This window comes from Danio rerio, chromosome 15 (genome assembly GCF_049306965.1).
Source record: "Danio rerio strain Tuebingen ecotype United States chromosome 15, GRCz12tu, whole genome shotgun sequence".
Lineage (NCBI taxonomy): Eukaryota > Metazoa > Chordata > Actinopteri > Cypriniformes > Danionidae > Danio > Danio rerio.
Genome location: NC_133190.1, coordinates 2918394 through 2932500, shown reverse-complemented (window position 1 = coordinate 2932500; position 14107 = coordinate 2918394). Strand labels below are relative to the sequence as shown.

Sequence of the window (14107 nt, the reverse complement as noted above, 5' to 3'; positions counted from 1 at the left end):
TTTTAGGATTAAATAAACCAAAATGTGTGTATCACACCGGGTGCTGCTCCTGTCAGCTAAGAACAGGAAACTGAGGCTACAATTCACACAGGCTCACCAAAACTGGACAATAGAAGATTGGAGAAACGTTGCCTGATCTGTTAAGTCTAGATTTCTGCTGCCACATTCAGATGGTCGGGTCAAAATTTGGCATCAACAACATGAAAGCATGGATCCATCCTGCTTTGTATAAGCAGTTCAGGCTGGTTGTGGTGTAATGGTATGGGGGATGTTTTCTTGGCACACTTTGGGTCCATTAGTACCAACTAAGTATTGTTGCTGACCATGTCCATTCCTTTATGAGCAGTGTCTCATCTTGTGTCTGCTACTTCCAGCAGGATAACGCACCACGTCATAAAGCGCGAATCATCTCAGACTGTTTTCTAGAACATGACAATGAGTTCACTGTATTCAAATGGCCTCCACAGTCAGCAGATCTCAATCCAACTGAGCACCTTTGGGATGTGGTGGAATGAGAGATTCACATCATGGATGTGCAGCAACTGCGTGATGCTATCATGTCAATATGGAGCAAAATCTCTGAGGAATATTTCCAGTGCCTTGTTGAATCTCTGCCATGAAGGATAAAGGCAGCTCTAAAGGCAAAAGGGGGTCCAACCCAGCACTAGTGAGGTGTACCTAATAAAGTGGCCGGTGAGTGTTAATATTGCAGTACTGTGCAATAAAAATACATTTGTTGAGAAACAAACACACATGCAGTATTTTGCTATCACATAACACATAACACTTCATAAATCAAACTTTCATACACATACCTTTCCATAAATTGCCACCTGCAATGTTCTATGAATAAACACATGAGAAGAAAAGTGACAGGTTCATCGCTTTTATGACTTAAAAACAGACATGAACAGTAATAATGATCAAATAAATCCTAAAAAAATAGTTTAAAAGACATCAGTTTTCAATGTACATCACTCAACAATGACTTTAAAGCAACTTTAGGGATTTGAACCTTGAACCTACTCAAATCGCTGCAAAGATTCTTGTAGACTAAAAGGAAAAAGAAAAATCGGTTTTATTAAATTTTCATTAAGAAAAAGTAGATAAGCAGCTGGAAGTCCGTCCTCATCTGCGCTGTTTTCTTGAGCCCTTGAATGGATCAAACTCATCCTGAGAGAAGAACAGAAGGCAAAGATCAACTTGGGAACAATTACAATACATTTAGTAGTGATGCACACAATTTTCAGCCACCAAAAATGATCGGTTTCGTGATAATTTTACTGGCTTATGTGTGTGTGTCTGTGTGTGTGTGAGTGTGTGTGTTGTAAAGAGTATAAATAAAGTTACTGAATTAAATTTAAAAAATCTTATAAAATTAGATCATTTAACTTACTAAAGCTAGCTAAGTAACTAAACTAACTAAACAATGTTTTAATTAAATCAATATAAATTAAATAAATATGAATTAAATTAAATCAATATAAATTAAATTAAAGCATATTCAAAATCTTCGGTTTATGCCCAGAATTTTCCTTTTCGTTGCATCCCTACACATCAGGATTGTTTATGAACCTTACCTCACCGCTGTCTTCATCAATGCACACTCCTTTTAAAGACTGGCTCTGGGACGCCCTCTTACTGTCACTTAATGAAGGCAGCCTATTGTGAAATAGATAACAAAAAATTAGGCCTAGCTTGAAGGATTAGGGCTATGGGGAAGGGCTAGTTAGCCCTTGAAACTGAGATTTTTCAGGACCACACTCGAAACCAAGTAGTAAGACAATTTCCTAGAATACATCATCTACAACGGCAGTACTACTGCACACGGAAGTAATGAGGTGCACAAATTAGCATTTTTTTGTCATTATTATTAATGTTTATAACAAACAAGCACATGTTTTAAAGGGCACCTATTTGACCCCTTTTTAAAGATGTAATATGAATATTATGGTTCTTCTGAGTGCGCCAGTTTAGGTTCAGTTCAAAACACAGTTCAGATTTTTTATTGTGTTAAAAGTGTTATGTTGGGGGCGTGTACAAATGTTGTTGTTTTAGGGGCGTGTTGCTTCACATGAAAATTAGTTTCGAATTCCCGCCCAACTTAACAAGGGGGCGGAGCCAAGAGCTCCCCTGCTTCGTGTATGGCAACAGACAGGCAGACAGAGAGAAGCTACATGAGTGAGAGGACCAGCATTCAGCTGTACATGTACGACCTGGACTGTGACACAGACCAAGCAGAGAGTACTATTAAGGTATCAATATTCCTAATGTTTCCGAATGTGTCAGACTTATGGTTACAAAATCATTTGTGTCTTTGTATAGTTTTACAGCCGCTGTGTAAAGATGTATGTGTCATCTGTACAGGGATGTAATGATTAACCGGTTTCACTAACAACATTTAAATTCGTCACGGTTAATTAATCGTGAAGGCTTCTCAAAACTGTGTTTCTGAACGGAACAAAACTGCGGCAACTAAACAAAGTTGTGCCAACTGTGAGCTAGTTTAAAGTTCCGAGCTTGTACACCGAGACTAATAACCACGCACACTGGATTAACTTTGACTGAGGCTATAACCACGGCAAGTTCGTTATTTCCAATGGAGAGATGCGCACGTGAGGCAACGCGCTCGCACTTTCCAGCCGCACCTAATTGAGATGATAGGGAGCTTCAGTGGCTGCGGGAAATGCAAACGGCTGATGTTTAAGAAAGACGCAATGAAAAGTCCACAGATTTGCAAACCCACCTAAAGTTACAAATTAATGCCGCCGATGGGAGCGATCATGTGGTGAATGTTGATCCGCCAGCCAAGATCAATCCAGTGTTTTCGGACAGAGTGCTGAAGACTCGGTAGATCAGCTGTTTTCAATGCCCCGAATCTCGATACAATGCATTCACTGCGTGTTCAGTGCAATTGGACGCTAAATGTAAAATCTCTGTAGCTCATTCACAGGAAGACGATAAAGGCTCTTGTGTTGAGCCTAATAAGGATGCTTTCACACTTGGTTCATTTGCCTGGACCGTACCCAAGTTCGATTGTCTCCCCCTGCCACCTCCTTGGTTGGTTTGTGTTCACACTGTCTATTTTCCTTCTGAACCCCGGTACGCTCGAGCTGCTGTTTTGTTTACGGCCGTTGCTAGGTGACGGCCACGCAAGCAAGCGCCGAAATGGAAAGACTCCCGCACATCGCGGTCATTCTGCTTTTACTGAAAGCTTTTGGACATACAGAAAGCGACTTGCGTTCATCTGCCGCAAAAATATTACGCACATTCAGAACATCACACAGTGTCTGCAGGAGCTGTTTTTGGAGGAGACAAGCAGACATCACTGTGTTTGCCCTGGCTCAGTCCCGCGCGTGTCACCAAGGTACGAAACAAGACACACACATGAACAAACGAACGTTATGAAAACAATAGTTTGTTGTACAGTTGGCGGTTTACTATAGTTCACTTCCGTTATTTGGCACGATTGCATTCACATCTGAAGTGAACCAGTGATACCAGAGTTCGCATAACCCGTACCCCAGACCACCTCTTTCAGGCGGACTCGGGTACACTTCACGGGTCCGCACCTGGGTTCAGAAGACGCATTCACACTAGCTAAACGTACCGTACTATGACGTCAAACGAACTCGTGTGCGGACCAAAAGAGTTAGTGTGAAAGCACTCTAAGCCTTCATCCAAAAATAGAGCAAGGGTGTTCCTTTGGTGACATCGCTTTGACTCAATAGATAGCCAATAAATGCACTATAGAAAGTTACGTTTGCAAACACATCCACTAATCACTCACTACTAGGGATGTAACGGTATTGTAAATACCGTCATACCGCAATATAAATTTTTTTCGATATTACCGTAGTCGCATGACTCGGTAAAACTATAGGTCTTCTGAGAACATTTGCTCAGGCGAATGAAGCGAACGGGAGGTAGCGAAAACTACAATTCCCATCAGCCCAGGGGTGGCCATCATCCCTTGCGGTCTGTTGTCGCTACAGATCCAGTAATGCGGAAATGGAGTGTGCTGCTAGAAGCGGGGATGAAAAAGAGCTGGAAAACTCTAAAGCGGGTGTTGTCGCCGCACGCGTACTGAATAGCGGTGTTGTCGCGCGAGTTCTTATCAGCTGTGTTGTCGCGCGAGTTCTTATCAGCTGTGTTGTCGCGCGCGTACTGAATAGCGGTGTTGTCAGCACACTGTTCAGATTGATGCAGACATGAGATCTCTATCTCTCTCATGGTTTGTCCTCTCAAGTGGGGGAAAGACAATGCACAACGTTACCCACTGCTGTCAACCTGGGCCAAGTCATATCTCTCTGTCCCAGAAACCTCAGTCCCAAATGAGAGGATTTTTTTCTGTTGCAGGGGACATTGTAAATACCCAGAGATACCAGCTTTTACCAGATTATATTTATATGATAATTTTCCTTTAAACCCATCTCTATCTAAGTGAGTGAGTGATTAAATGTTGAATGTGATGAGTTTTCAACACTACTAAATTGAATTTTTTTTTTTTTTACATGGTTTAATATTTTTTTGTTATTAAAATTGAAGTTCCTGTTTTAAAGCTTACAGATAGATGGCTAATTTGTATGTCATTGACACTTTTGGCACTTTTTTGGAGTATTGTCATAAGTTTTGTTTTTTCCTGTAAATGATTCAATAAATACCGTACCGTGACATTCATACCGAGGTATTACCGTACCGTGAAATTCTGATACCTACTCATGAGTACTTTTGAAAGGGCTACTTTTTACTCATACTTTGAGTAATGTTTACAAGAGATACTTTTACTCTACACTACATTTTTAGTCAAGTAATGGTGCTTTTACTTGAGTTTAATTTTTCAGTACTCTTTCCACCTCTGCTCAAAGGTGTGGAAGCACTTGAGTACGGTGGCTGAGAGAGCTTAACATGCTGCAATTTAAGAAAGCACATGCATATTAAACAAAACACCAGCAAATAAAGAAGCGTCTGACCAATTTGCTGCACGTTTCTTCAGTTGTTTGTGTTGTGACCAATTTGCAACACGTGTGCGGTCAAATTGATGAAGACGGCTTCTTTATTTGCTCGTGTTTTGTGTAATTGCATGTGCTTTCTTGAACTGCAGGGCGTTAAGCTCTACCGGCCACCGTACTTGAGGATGAGTAGTTATTTTGTGGTGGATTATCTCTTTAATACGTGTACACCACTTACTTTTGTTTTGTCCTGGAACTTTTTAAAAACGAAACATCCTCATCAGAGTCGCTGTCCTCGATGGTGATCTAATCATAGAGAAACAAGAGCAGATTAAATGAACTCAGATCACACACCGCAAAACAGAAAGACCACAATAGGATTTTTTAGTGGAGTAAAAATGGCGCAAACACTTCATCAAGCTGAAATTAAACTCAATAAATAAATAAAATGTTTATGACCAAAATAAGACATATTTATTCACAAAGCGTTCATTCGGATGTTAAAACAAAACACATCACAAGAACAGAGCATTTAAAAACTACTGCCTATAACTGCACCACCCTGGATGCATGCTAGTCTGGAACCGCTTCACTAATTTACTTATAACCTCAATTCTACAACCTGCGGTTTAACACGGCCCAGAGACTGTTTAGATGCAGGTCACTGATGAGAAGATGACAAATGTTAATTGTTTAATGACGTTGCATTTTGTTTGGAAATGAAAACTGGGTTGACGCCAGAACTCAATGTGTCAGGCCAACTTCAATGTCCAACGTCCAACGTAAAATCAACCAAACATCAACGTCTAAAGATGTTACAGCTTGACGTTTTTGGACGTTACCACTTTTGACATTTATCAGACGTTGGATTTTGGTTGCCGTACCCAATGAATAAATATCAGTCTTTGACGTCAATAGGATGTTGGTTTAAGATGTTGGCTCAACGTTGGATTTTGGTCACTTTCTAACAACCTAAAATCGACCAAATATCAACGTCATTTGACGTCATTATTGGAGTTTGAATTAACATTGTCCTTAGACACTGAATTTCGGTCACCTGATGTCACAACCTAACTCTAACCTAATATTAGTGTCTTATGACGTTGTGTGCCTGCTGGACAATAACCGCACGACAGAATGTTATGTTTACACACACACACACACAAATTACATGTAAATGCATCAGCTTATAACAGCTTAATACTCAATACTCACTACTCATGAGCACTTTTGAAAGGGCTATTTTTTACTCATACTTTGAGTAATATTTACAACAGATACTTTTACTCTACTTGCACTACATTTTTAGGCAAGTAATGGTACTTTTACTTGAGTATAATATTTCAGTACTCTTTCCACCACTGGTCCTGACTAAATGAAAAACAGGATGACTCTTTGGCTTTTAACATGTTTAAATAAACATGAACAAATATATTAAAGAGCTATGTGTGTAATACCTCTTCAGCATACGACTTTGGTGTTTTTCCACGAGTGGACCTCTGGCTTACATCCTGAAACACTGAAAAGAAAATTGTTTTAAAGACGCTGCATGTTTAACTCTTCTAACACATAAAAATACCATAAAATGTTTATCTCTCGCTGTCTTTGTTTGGTCATTTTAACCCGCCCAATGCCAGTTTAGCCAATAATATTTCAGCACCCGGTTGCCTTGATGGAAAACCGCATATTTCATTTATCAATTCAGAAAGGCTCTCAAAGCATGTGTCCGTGACTGAAATGCGACCTCCGGTGGACCATAGCAGACTCCGAAATGAGATGCAGATTCAGAGTTCCACATGAGGTGGTAAATAATTAGCAAATAATATAAATATTACGAGAGTAAACATTAGGTGAGCAGGTTACAGTGTAACCCTGTGTCCTAACAACACGCTGCATGAAGAGATATGCAGTGATAAGCAATTTGTCTGTTTGCACCAGACGAAACACGACAGAAATACAAATACAGCCTTTCAGAAGCACAGAATATGCACTCACTCACGAAACGGTGAGGTTTATAATCTAATTAATACATATTTAACATCTTTACCATTATTAAACGTAGATGCTGAATCACGTGTTTAGTTCTAAAGCTCAATTTCCATTTTATTGTATTTTCCAGATCTGAGCTGAGCTTTCTGCTGCTGCTTTCAGTAGTATGGCAATAAATGCCATGTAAAATGTCATTCAAACTCACATTATTAGCATTGAACACTGAATAAAGCACATGAGCTGTACCTGAGCTGATCAGTTTATCATGTTGTTCACCTGCGAGAAATAGAAGCCGTTTCTAATAGATCAAATCGGGGTGTTGGTTAGAACAAAAACTCCTTTTAACATGGAGAATATTCCCTCTACCGTGTGCTGTTGCTAGAACACGACTTAAGTCAGACTTGCACCTCAATCTGGCAACCTGCGTTTGCGTTTGTTTTGATGCAGGAATGTAATACCTAGTTCAACCACTGGGTGTCAAACTTACATACTGCACCTTTAAGTGTCATTCTAACACAGCATAAGGTTTGTTGTGTCTTTTTTTTGTAACATTTATTTATAGACTGATTATCAATAATTAAAACAGAGTTATAATTTAAAAGGGTTAGGGTTCAAAGAAGGTGTTACCGAAAAATCTGCTGTAAACAAATATCTGTAGCCCGTTTGAACACCACTTGCTTGTGTGTGTGTGTGTGTGTGTGTGTGTGTGTGTGTGTGTGTGTGTGTGTGTGTGTGTGTGTGTTTAGGTGTAAGGTGTGTTCTCACCATCCATTATTGACTTGGTTTTTACTGGACTTGAGAGAGATCCACGTCCACGTCCGCCCCGTCCTGATCTAGAGGCAGCACCTGCACACAAATTTACCCAGGTATAAACTTTAGAAATGCACATTTTTACTGTATTGTGCAACTGTGTGAACAAAAAAGTGTCTAGAGTCATGAAATGACTGTGTCTGGCTATCAGCTATATTTTTGTCCTGTTGGTTTAGTTGGAGGCAGCAGGGTGGCTCAGTGCTTCGAGCTCTGGTTTATCTAGTACAGGGTTTTTCAAAGTCTAAGACAGTGGGCCTCCCTTTTAAAACAACTTATCCATTGGCGCCCCCCTCCTCCCAAACACGCACGCACACACACACACACACACACACACACACACACACACACACACACACACACACACACACACACACACACACACACACACACACACACATATATATATATATTTATACAGTTTGTACAGTAACTCACTTTTATCATCATTTGCATGAAAGTGCAATTATTTACAGAGTAATAACAAGTATTTTAATATAAAGTTTTTAAGGATGATGGTTCAATATGAATAGAACAGATCCAAGAACTGTCCATCCCAGTCAAAACAGTCAAAGTTTAGCGGGTCTCATCCTGTCATTAGCCAAAATACCTTGACAAACCACACTTAAAGGTCGTGGTTCATCAGCTGGTCCTGTCCACGTAAATCCTAAACTCAAATACTGACCATCATATCATCGTCTTTTGGGTTTAAGCCCTGAACTTGAAGGCTTTTGTGGCGAGGGGGCATGGCCGAGAGCTGTGGGAACTGAGTGAGGCCACCGCGTGAGTGGATACACCTGCGGTGCGCACCTGCCTCGGATCCCACGGAAGGAGCTCTGGATCATAAAAGGAGGAACTATGGCAGAGGAAGCCGAGAGAGGACCGGGCCGTACATATTTTACTTTTGCTTTTTGTTTTGGTTTAGACGGCAGTCTACATGAGGAGCTGCCGTCACTGTTATTAATAAATCATTTTAAAACTGCGTCGGTTCTCCGCCTCCTTCTTCCCGGCGGGCGGCAGCCAAAGGGCCGTGAACTTCATTACAGCTTTGAATCGGAGGGGTCTCAGAAACCGACCCATTGTATTAGCAGGCATATACCTGTATTGGCGGGCTTGCCAAACAGAAGCGAATTCACAGCTATGGCCTTCTGGGTAAAAAAGGTTTTCTTACATTTGACGTATTTATTTATTTTTTTGCTTTGTTTAATTAAAACGTTTAAATATAATAAAAAAAAATACATATAATAATTAAACATAATAATTATATTTTTATTATATTATATTTTTTCCCGCGTCATGGGATGACTGATCGTGAAGGAACGTGCAGTCTGGCACATTTGTTATCCATGGCAAGTTCATAGAGACTAAATTAAATTAGAGACTAAGCCGAAAGAAAATAAATGAATGAATTATGTAAATATGTATAAATTGACATTAATGAAAATTAACATGTACTGTATTTTGGGTGGTTTAGTATTATAATGCAATGCTGTTAATCATATATTAAAGTGGAATTGAAATGACTAAAATTTACAATCATGAACAAATATAAATGCACAACTTCAACTAATTATTGATTTATATGTTTAGTTTTTTTTAATTTATAGTTAAAATAAGAGTGATCTTTACACCATATCGAGACAATACTGTAAACCGTGATAAAAGCTTCAGAATCATAACAAAAAATTTTAAAACCGGCAGAAACTTAATATGGTAACACTTAAATTTAAGTAATAATTCACATCATTTACTACTGGCTTATTACCTGCCTATTATCAAAATATAAACTGTTTATTAGCACTTATGATAAGTATGATCTTATTTTACATCCCTAGTCCTACTTATAGCCCAAACCTAAGTCCAGCTAATACCTTCCCTGCTGAAAAATCCAACTTAAACCAGCCTAGGCTGGTTGGCTGGTTTTAGCTGGTTGGCCAGCCTGGTTTTAGAGGGGTTTTGGCCACTTCCAGGCTGGTTTCCAGCCATTTAAGCCTGGTCTTAGCTGGTCAGGCTGAAAAATGACCAGCTAAATCCAGCTTGACCAGACTGGTTTAGGCTGGACATAAGTGGTTTTGGTTGGGCAAGCTGGTTTTAGCTGATCATCTCCCAGCCTGACCAGCTAAGACCAGCCTGGAAATGGCCAAAACCCCTCTAAAACCAGCCTGGTTGACCAGCTAAAACCAGCCTAGGCTGGTTTAAGCTGTTTTTTTCAGTAGGGTCACTATTAGGGATGTAACGGTATTGTAAATACCGTCATACCGCAATATTAATTTTTTTCGATATTACCGAAGTCGCATGACTCGGTAAAACTATAGGTCTTCTGAGAAAATTTGCTCAGGCGAATGAAGCGAACGGGAGGTAGCTGAAACTACAATTGCCATCAGCCCATGCTTGACCATCATCCCTTGCGGTCTGTTGTTGCTACAGATCCAGTAATGCGGAAATGGAGTGTGCTGCTAGAAGCGGGGATGAAAAGAGCTGGAAAACTCTAAAGCAGGTCGCACACCAGAAGCGCCGCTCGGCGCCGCGACACGGCGCGTACATGACAGATTAAAGTATCGCACACCAGACACGCACATTCGAATGATATTTAACATGAAACTAATCAGATGGCGCTCTGTGGCGCGGCTGAAAAATGAACTGCGTCCTGAGCCGTCGCCGGGCGCCGCCGACAGCCGCCGACTTGCGGCGCCGGTGTGTGTATCCTGATAGAAACCTATGATTAGAATTCTAAAATACGTGGCGCTGCGCGGCGCGCCGCCGAGCGTCGCTTCTGGTGTGCGACCTGCTTTACACGCACAGTTCAGTCCTGCATTATCTCCGTGTAAGTTCAGACTTCGCAAGTTTGATCAAGGCTGCAGTCTCTTCTTCTCAGTTTGATATGGAAAAGCAGATTATACCGAGGACACGGGTAAATCTTCAAAGGGAACAGTGTACTTTATAACTTCATTCACATCACCCTGGCTTCGTTGTTCGTTGCGGGAGATGCTTGATGAGAAGTCCGACTAACAGAGCTCTCATCTGGGTAGATGGGCTGAGTGTGATTAAATGTTGAATGTGATGAGTTTTCAACAATACTAAATTGAAACTTTATTTTTTTACATGGTTTAATAATTTTTTGTTATTAAAATTGAAGTTCCTGTTTCAAAGCTTACAGATAGATGGCTAATTTGTATGTCATTGACACTTTTGGCACTTTTTTGGAGTATTTTCATAAGTTTTGTTTTTTCCTGTAAATGATTCAATAAATACCGTACCGTGACATTCATACCGAGGTATTACCGAACCGTGAAATTCTGATACCGTTACATCCCTAGTTACTATTAATAAGCAGCTAATTAGTAGATGATTGAGCTAAAAGTCTTTGTTAATACCATTTGTCATTAATTTACTTAATACTGTGATAGAAAAAAACTGTCATCATTTGCAATTTCTCGACTTGTTAATACCTCTCGCTCTTCCTCTTTTACTGGCGCATGGATCTCGTCCTCCTCTGGAGCCCCGCCCCCTTCCACGGACTGGAGGAGCAGACGAGGGCTCTTCATCGGATTCCATGGCAATGTCAGCTGGGTCATCTGACAGGCCGAGGTCATCGTCTCTCGCGGTTTCGCCACGATCCCGATGAGCTTTTGCACGAATTATAGCCTGAAACCCAATAAATAACCTGTTGCCATGGTCATTCTTCTGAATAGTATATATTGTAAGCAAGAGAAATAAAAGGCGACCTCTTGTACTTCCTCGTCCTCTTCTGCTGTGTTTCTCTTAGAATCTCGAAACTGTCGAATCTAAAGACACATGTTGGTAATTGAACAACTGTTTTGCAGAGCATGAGATAAGCTTTAAATGGATCAGTTATCCGGCTCTGTCTGCTCTGGATAATGAGGACTTCTAATTTTGATTATTCTAATTATAATAATAACAATTAATTAATTAATTAATTAATTAATTGATAGATTAAATAATTGAATTAACATTAAATTTAATTCATTCATTCATTCATTATTTAATTAATTAATTCATTCATTCATTAATTCATTCATTAATTACTTAATTCATTCATTAATTTATTAATTAATTCATTAATTCATTCATTAATTACTTAATTCATTCATTCATTCATTAAATTCATTCATTCATTCATTCATTCATTAAATTCATTCATTCATTAAATTCATTCATTCATTCATTCATTAAATTCATTAAATTCATTCATTCATTCATTAAATTCATTAAATTCATTCATTCATTAAATTCATTCATTCATTAAATTCATTCATTCATTATTTTATTCATTCATTCATTCATTCATTAAATTCATTCATTCATTCATTCATTAAATTCATTCATTCATTCATTCATTAAATTCATTCATTCATTCATTCATTAAATTCATTCATTCATTAAATTCATTCATTCATTCATTCATTAAATTCATTCATTCATTAAATTCATTCATTCATTAAATTCATTCATTCATTATTTTATTCATTCATTCATTCATTCATTAAATTCATTCATTCATTCATTCATTAAATTCATTCATTCATTCATTCATTAAATTCATTCATTCATTAAATTCATTCATTCATTAAATTCATTCATTCATTATTTCATTCATTTTCTTTTTAGCTTAGTCCATTACATAAATCAGGGGTCGCCACAGTGGAATGAACCACCAACTTATCCAGCATATGTTTTATGCAGCGGATGCCCTTCCAGCTGCAACCCATCACTGCGAAACACCCACACACTCTCATAAACACACATACACTACAAACAATTTAGCCTACCCAATTCACCTATAGCGCATGTGTTTAGACTTGTGGGGAGAACATGCAAACTCCACACAGAAATGCCAACTGACCCAGCTTTTTTATTATCTATAAAAATAGGAAACGTAGATTATGGTGATTATTCTAAATCAGATCCTAAAGTAGTATTTGAGAAAACTGCATTTTTTTGCGCCCTTCCCGTACCTCCTCATCTATCTTCTCCTCTGTGGCGTCCACCCGTCGCTCTCTGAGGTAGCGCTGGGTTTTCTCCAGCTGGTAGTTTATCAGTTCTTCAATTGCATCTCTCTCTTCCTTATCCACAAACTCTTGTACTGCCTTTCCCATGCCTTGCTCTGTCAGCAGAGACAACTGCACATTCTGGACACGCACACAAACACACAGCAGTCGCGATTTCAGGGATTTTTTTTTTGACATGCAAGTGTAACAATGCAATCTACAGTAAACTTGGAAAGATTTGATAGCGCTTCGCTTTTTCCACATTTGTTTATGTTACAGCATACCTGTCAACCCTCCCGTTTTTCCCGGGATTCTCCCGTATTTTACTTTTCTATCCCGCTATCATGCCGTAAAGGTATTTTCCTGTATTTCTCCCGTATTTTCAGTCTTTCTCTGAACAGCCGAGCCTCCCTATACCCAACCCATACCGCCGAACCACCAGGGGTCACCCCTTGCTCTAAAACGTGAGTCTTCAGTGCTTTCGCTTTGTTTTAGGAATGAAAACACTCATAAATAAGAATTAAAAATGGTGTGATTCCATTTTCTTTTTGATTACAGGTGCCGTCGCCCATCCTATACAATCCCTAAAACAGTTATATATGGGTGCATGACTGTCAGCTGACACGCTCCATAGTGATAAATAGACTCTGTTTCCCGAACCGATTCTGCACACACGATTTAAAGCGGAGAGAAAGTCTTGGTTTTGGGTGCGTGTTTAAACAGACATACACACATAATTAATAATAAAAACATATAAGGATGTCGATCTTGGTGTTTTTTTTTCCCCAAACACAACTAATTTTGCCTTAAATGAGCATATAAAGTCAGGAAAGCAGTCGAATGCTTTCATTATAACGTTAGATGTGTGCATTTTTTAAGTGACACCTCTTATTTAAAGTAATAAAAAAAAATCTTAATAAATGAGAGATTCATTCGTTGCTCTTAATCAGAATGTGTAAGTTATACAGTGGAGAAACGGCTACTGAGATTTGATATCTTGATTTTATTTCATTATAATAGCTATTAATTTTAAGCTGAACTGTTGGCTAATGTATTTGTTGCTAATGTATATAATTATTTTTCTTTTGTTAATAATAATTTTAAAACATATTACTGACTATTTAACTGTTGAAACAATGAAACAGCTCCAAATGAATATATTGAGTAATTTGGGGATTTTTTTATTTAAAGATGGGGGGGGGGGGTCCCTTATTATGGTGGGCATATCCCTTATTTTTACATCCCAATGTTGACGGGTATGTGTTACAGCCTTATTCCAAAATGGATTAAATTGATGTATTTCCTCAACATTCTACACACAATCCCCCATAATGACAATGTGGAAAAAGA

At 38.9% G+C, this 14107-nt stretch overlaps 1 protein-coding gene across 2 annotated transcripts in view; it reads right to left on the bottom strand.

Annotated features, from left to right (window-relative positions):
• Positions 1 to 870: 870 nt before the first annotated feature.
• The window catches only part of mre11a (MRE11 homolog A, double strand break repair nuclease), a 29284-nt gene continuing 16047 nt past the window's right edge, over positions 871 to 14107 (bottom strand). For both annotated transcript variants that reach the window (XM_021481375.2, NM_001320259.1), the window contains exons 13-20: positions 12725 to 12898; positions 11474 to 11533; positions 11198 to 11393; positions 7707 to 7787; positions 6410 to 6471; positions 5191 to 5258; positions 1581 to 1662; positions 871 to 1173 (exon numbers count right to left, since the gene is read on the bottom strand). In XM_021481375.2, the coding sequence (XP_021337050.1) occupies positions 1129 to 1173; positions 1581 to 1662; positions 5191 to 5258; positions 6410 to 6471; positions 7707 to 7787; positions 11198 to 11393; positions 11474 to 11533; positions 12725 to 12898 (768 nt within the window). In that variant the 3' untranslated portion in view covers positions 871 to 1128. The remainder of the gene's footprint in view (positions 1174 to 1580; positions 1663 to 5190; positions 5259 to 6409; positions 6472 to 7706; positions 7788 to 11197; positions 11394 to 11473; positions 11534 to 12724; positions 12899 to 14107) is intronic.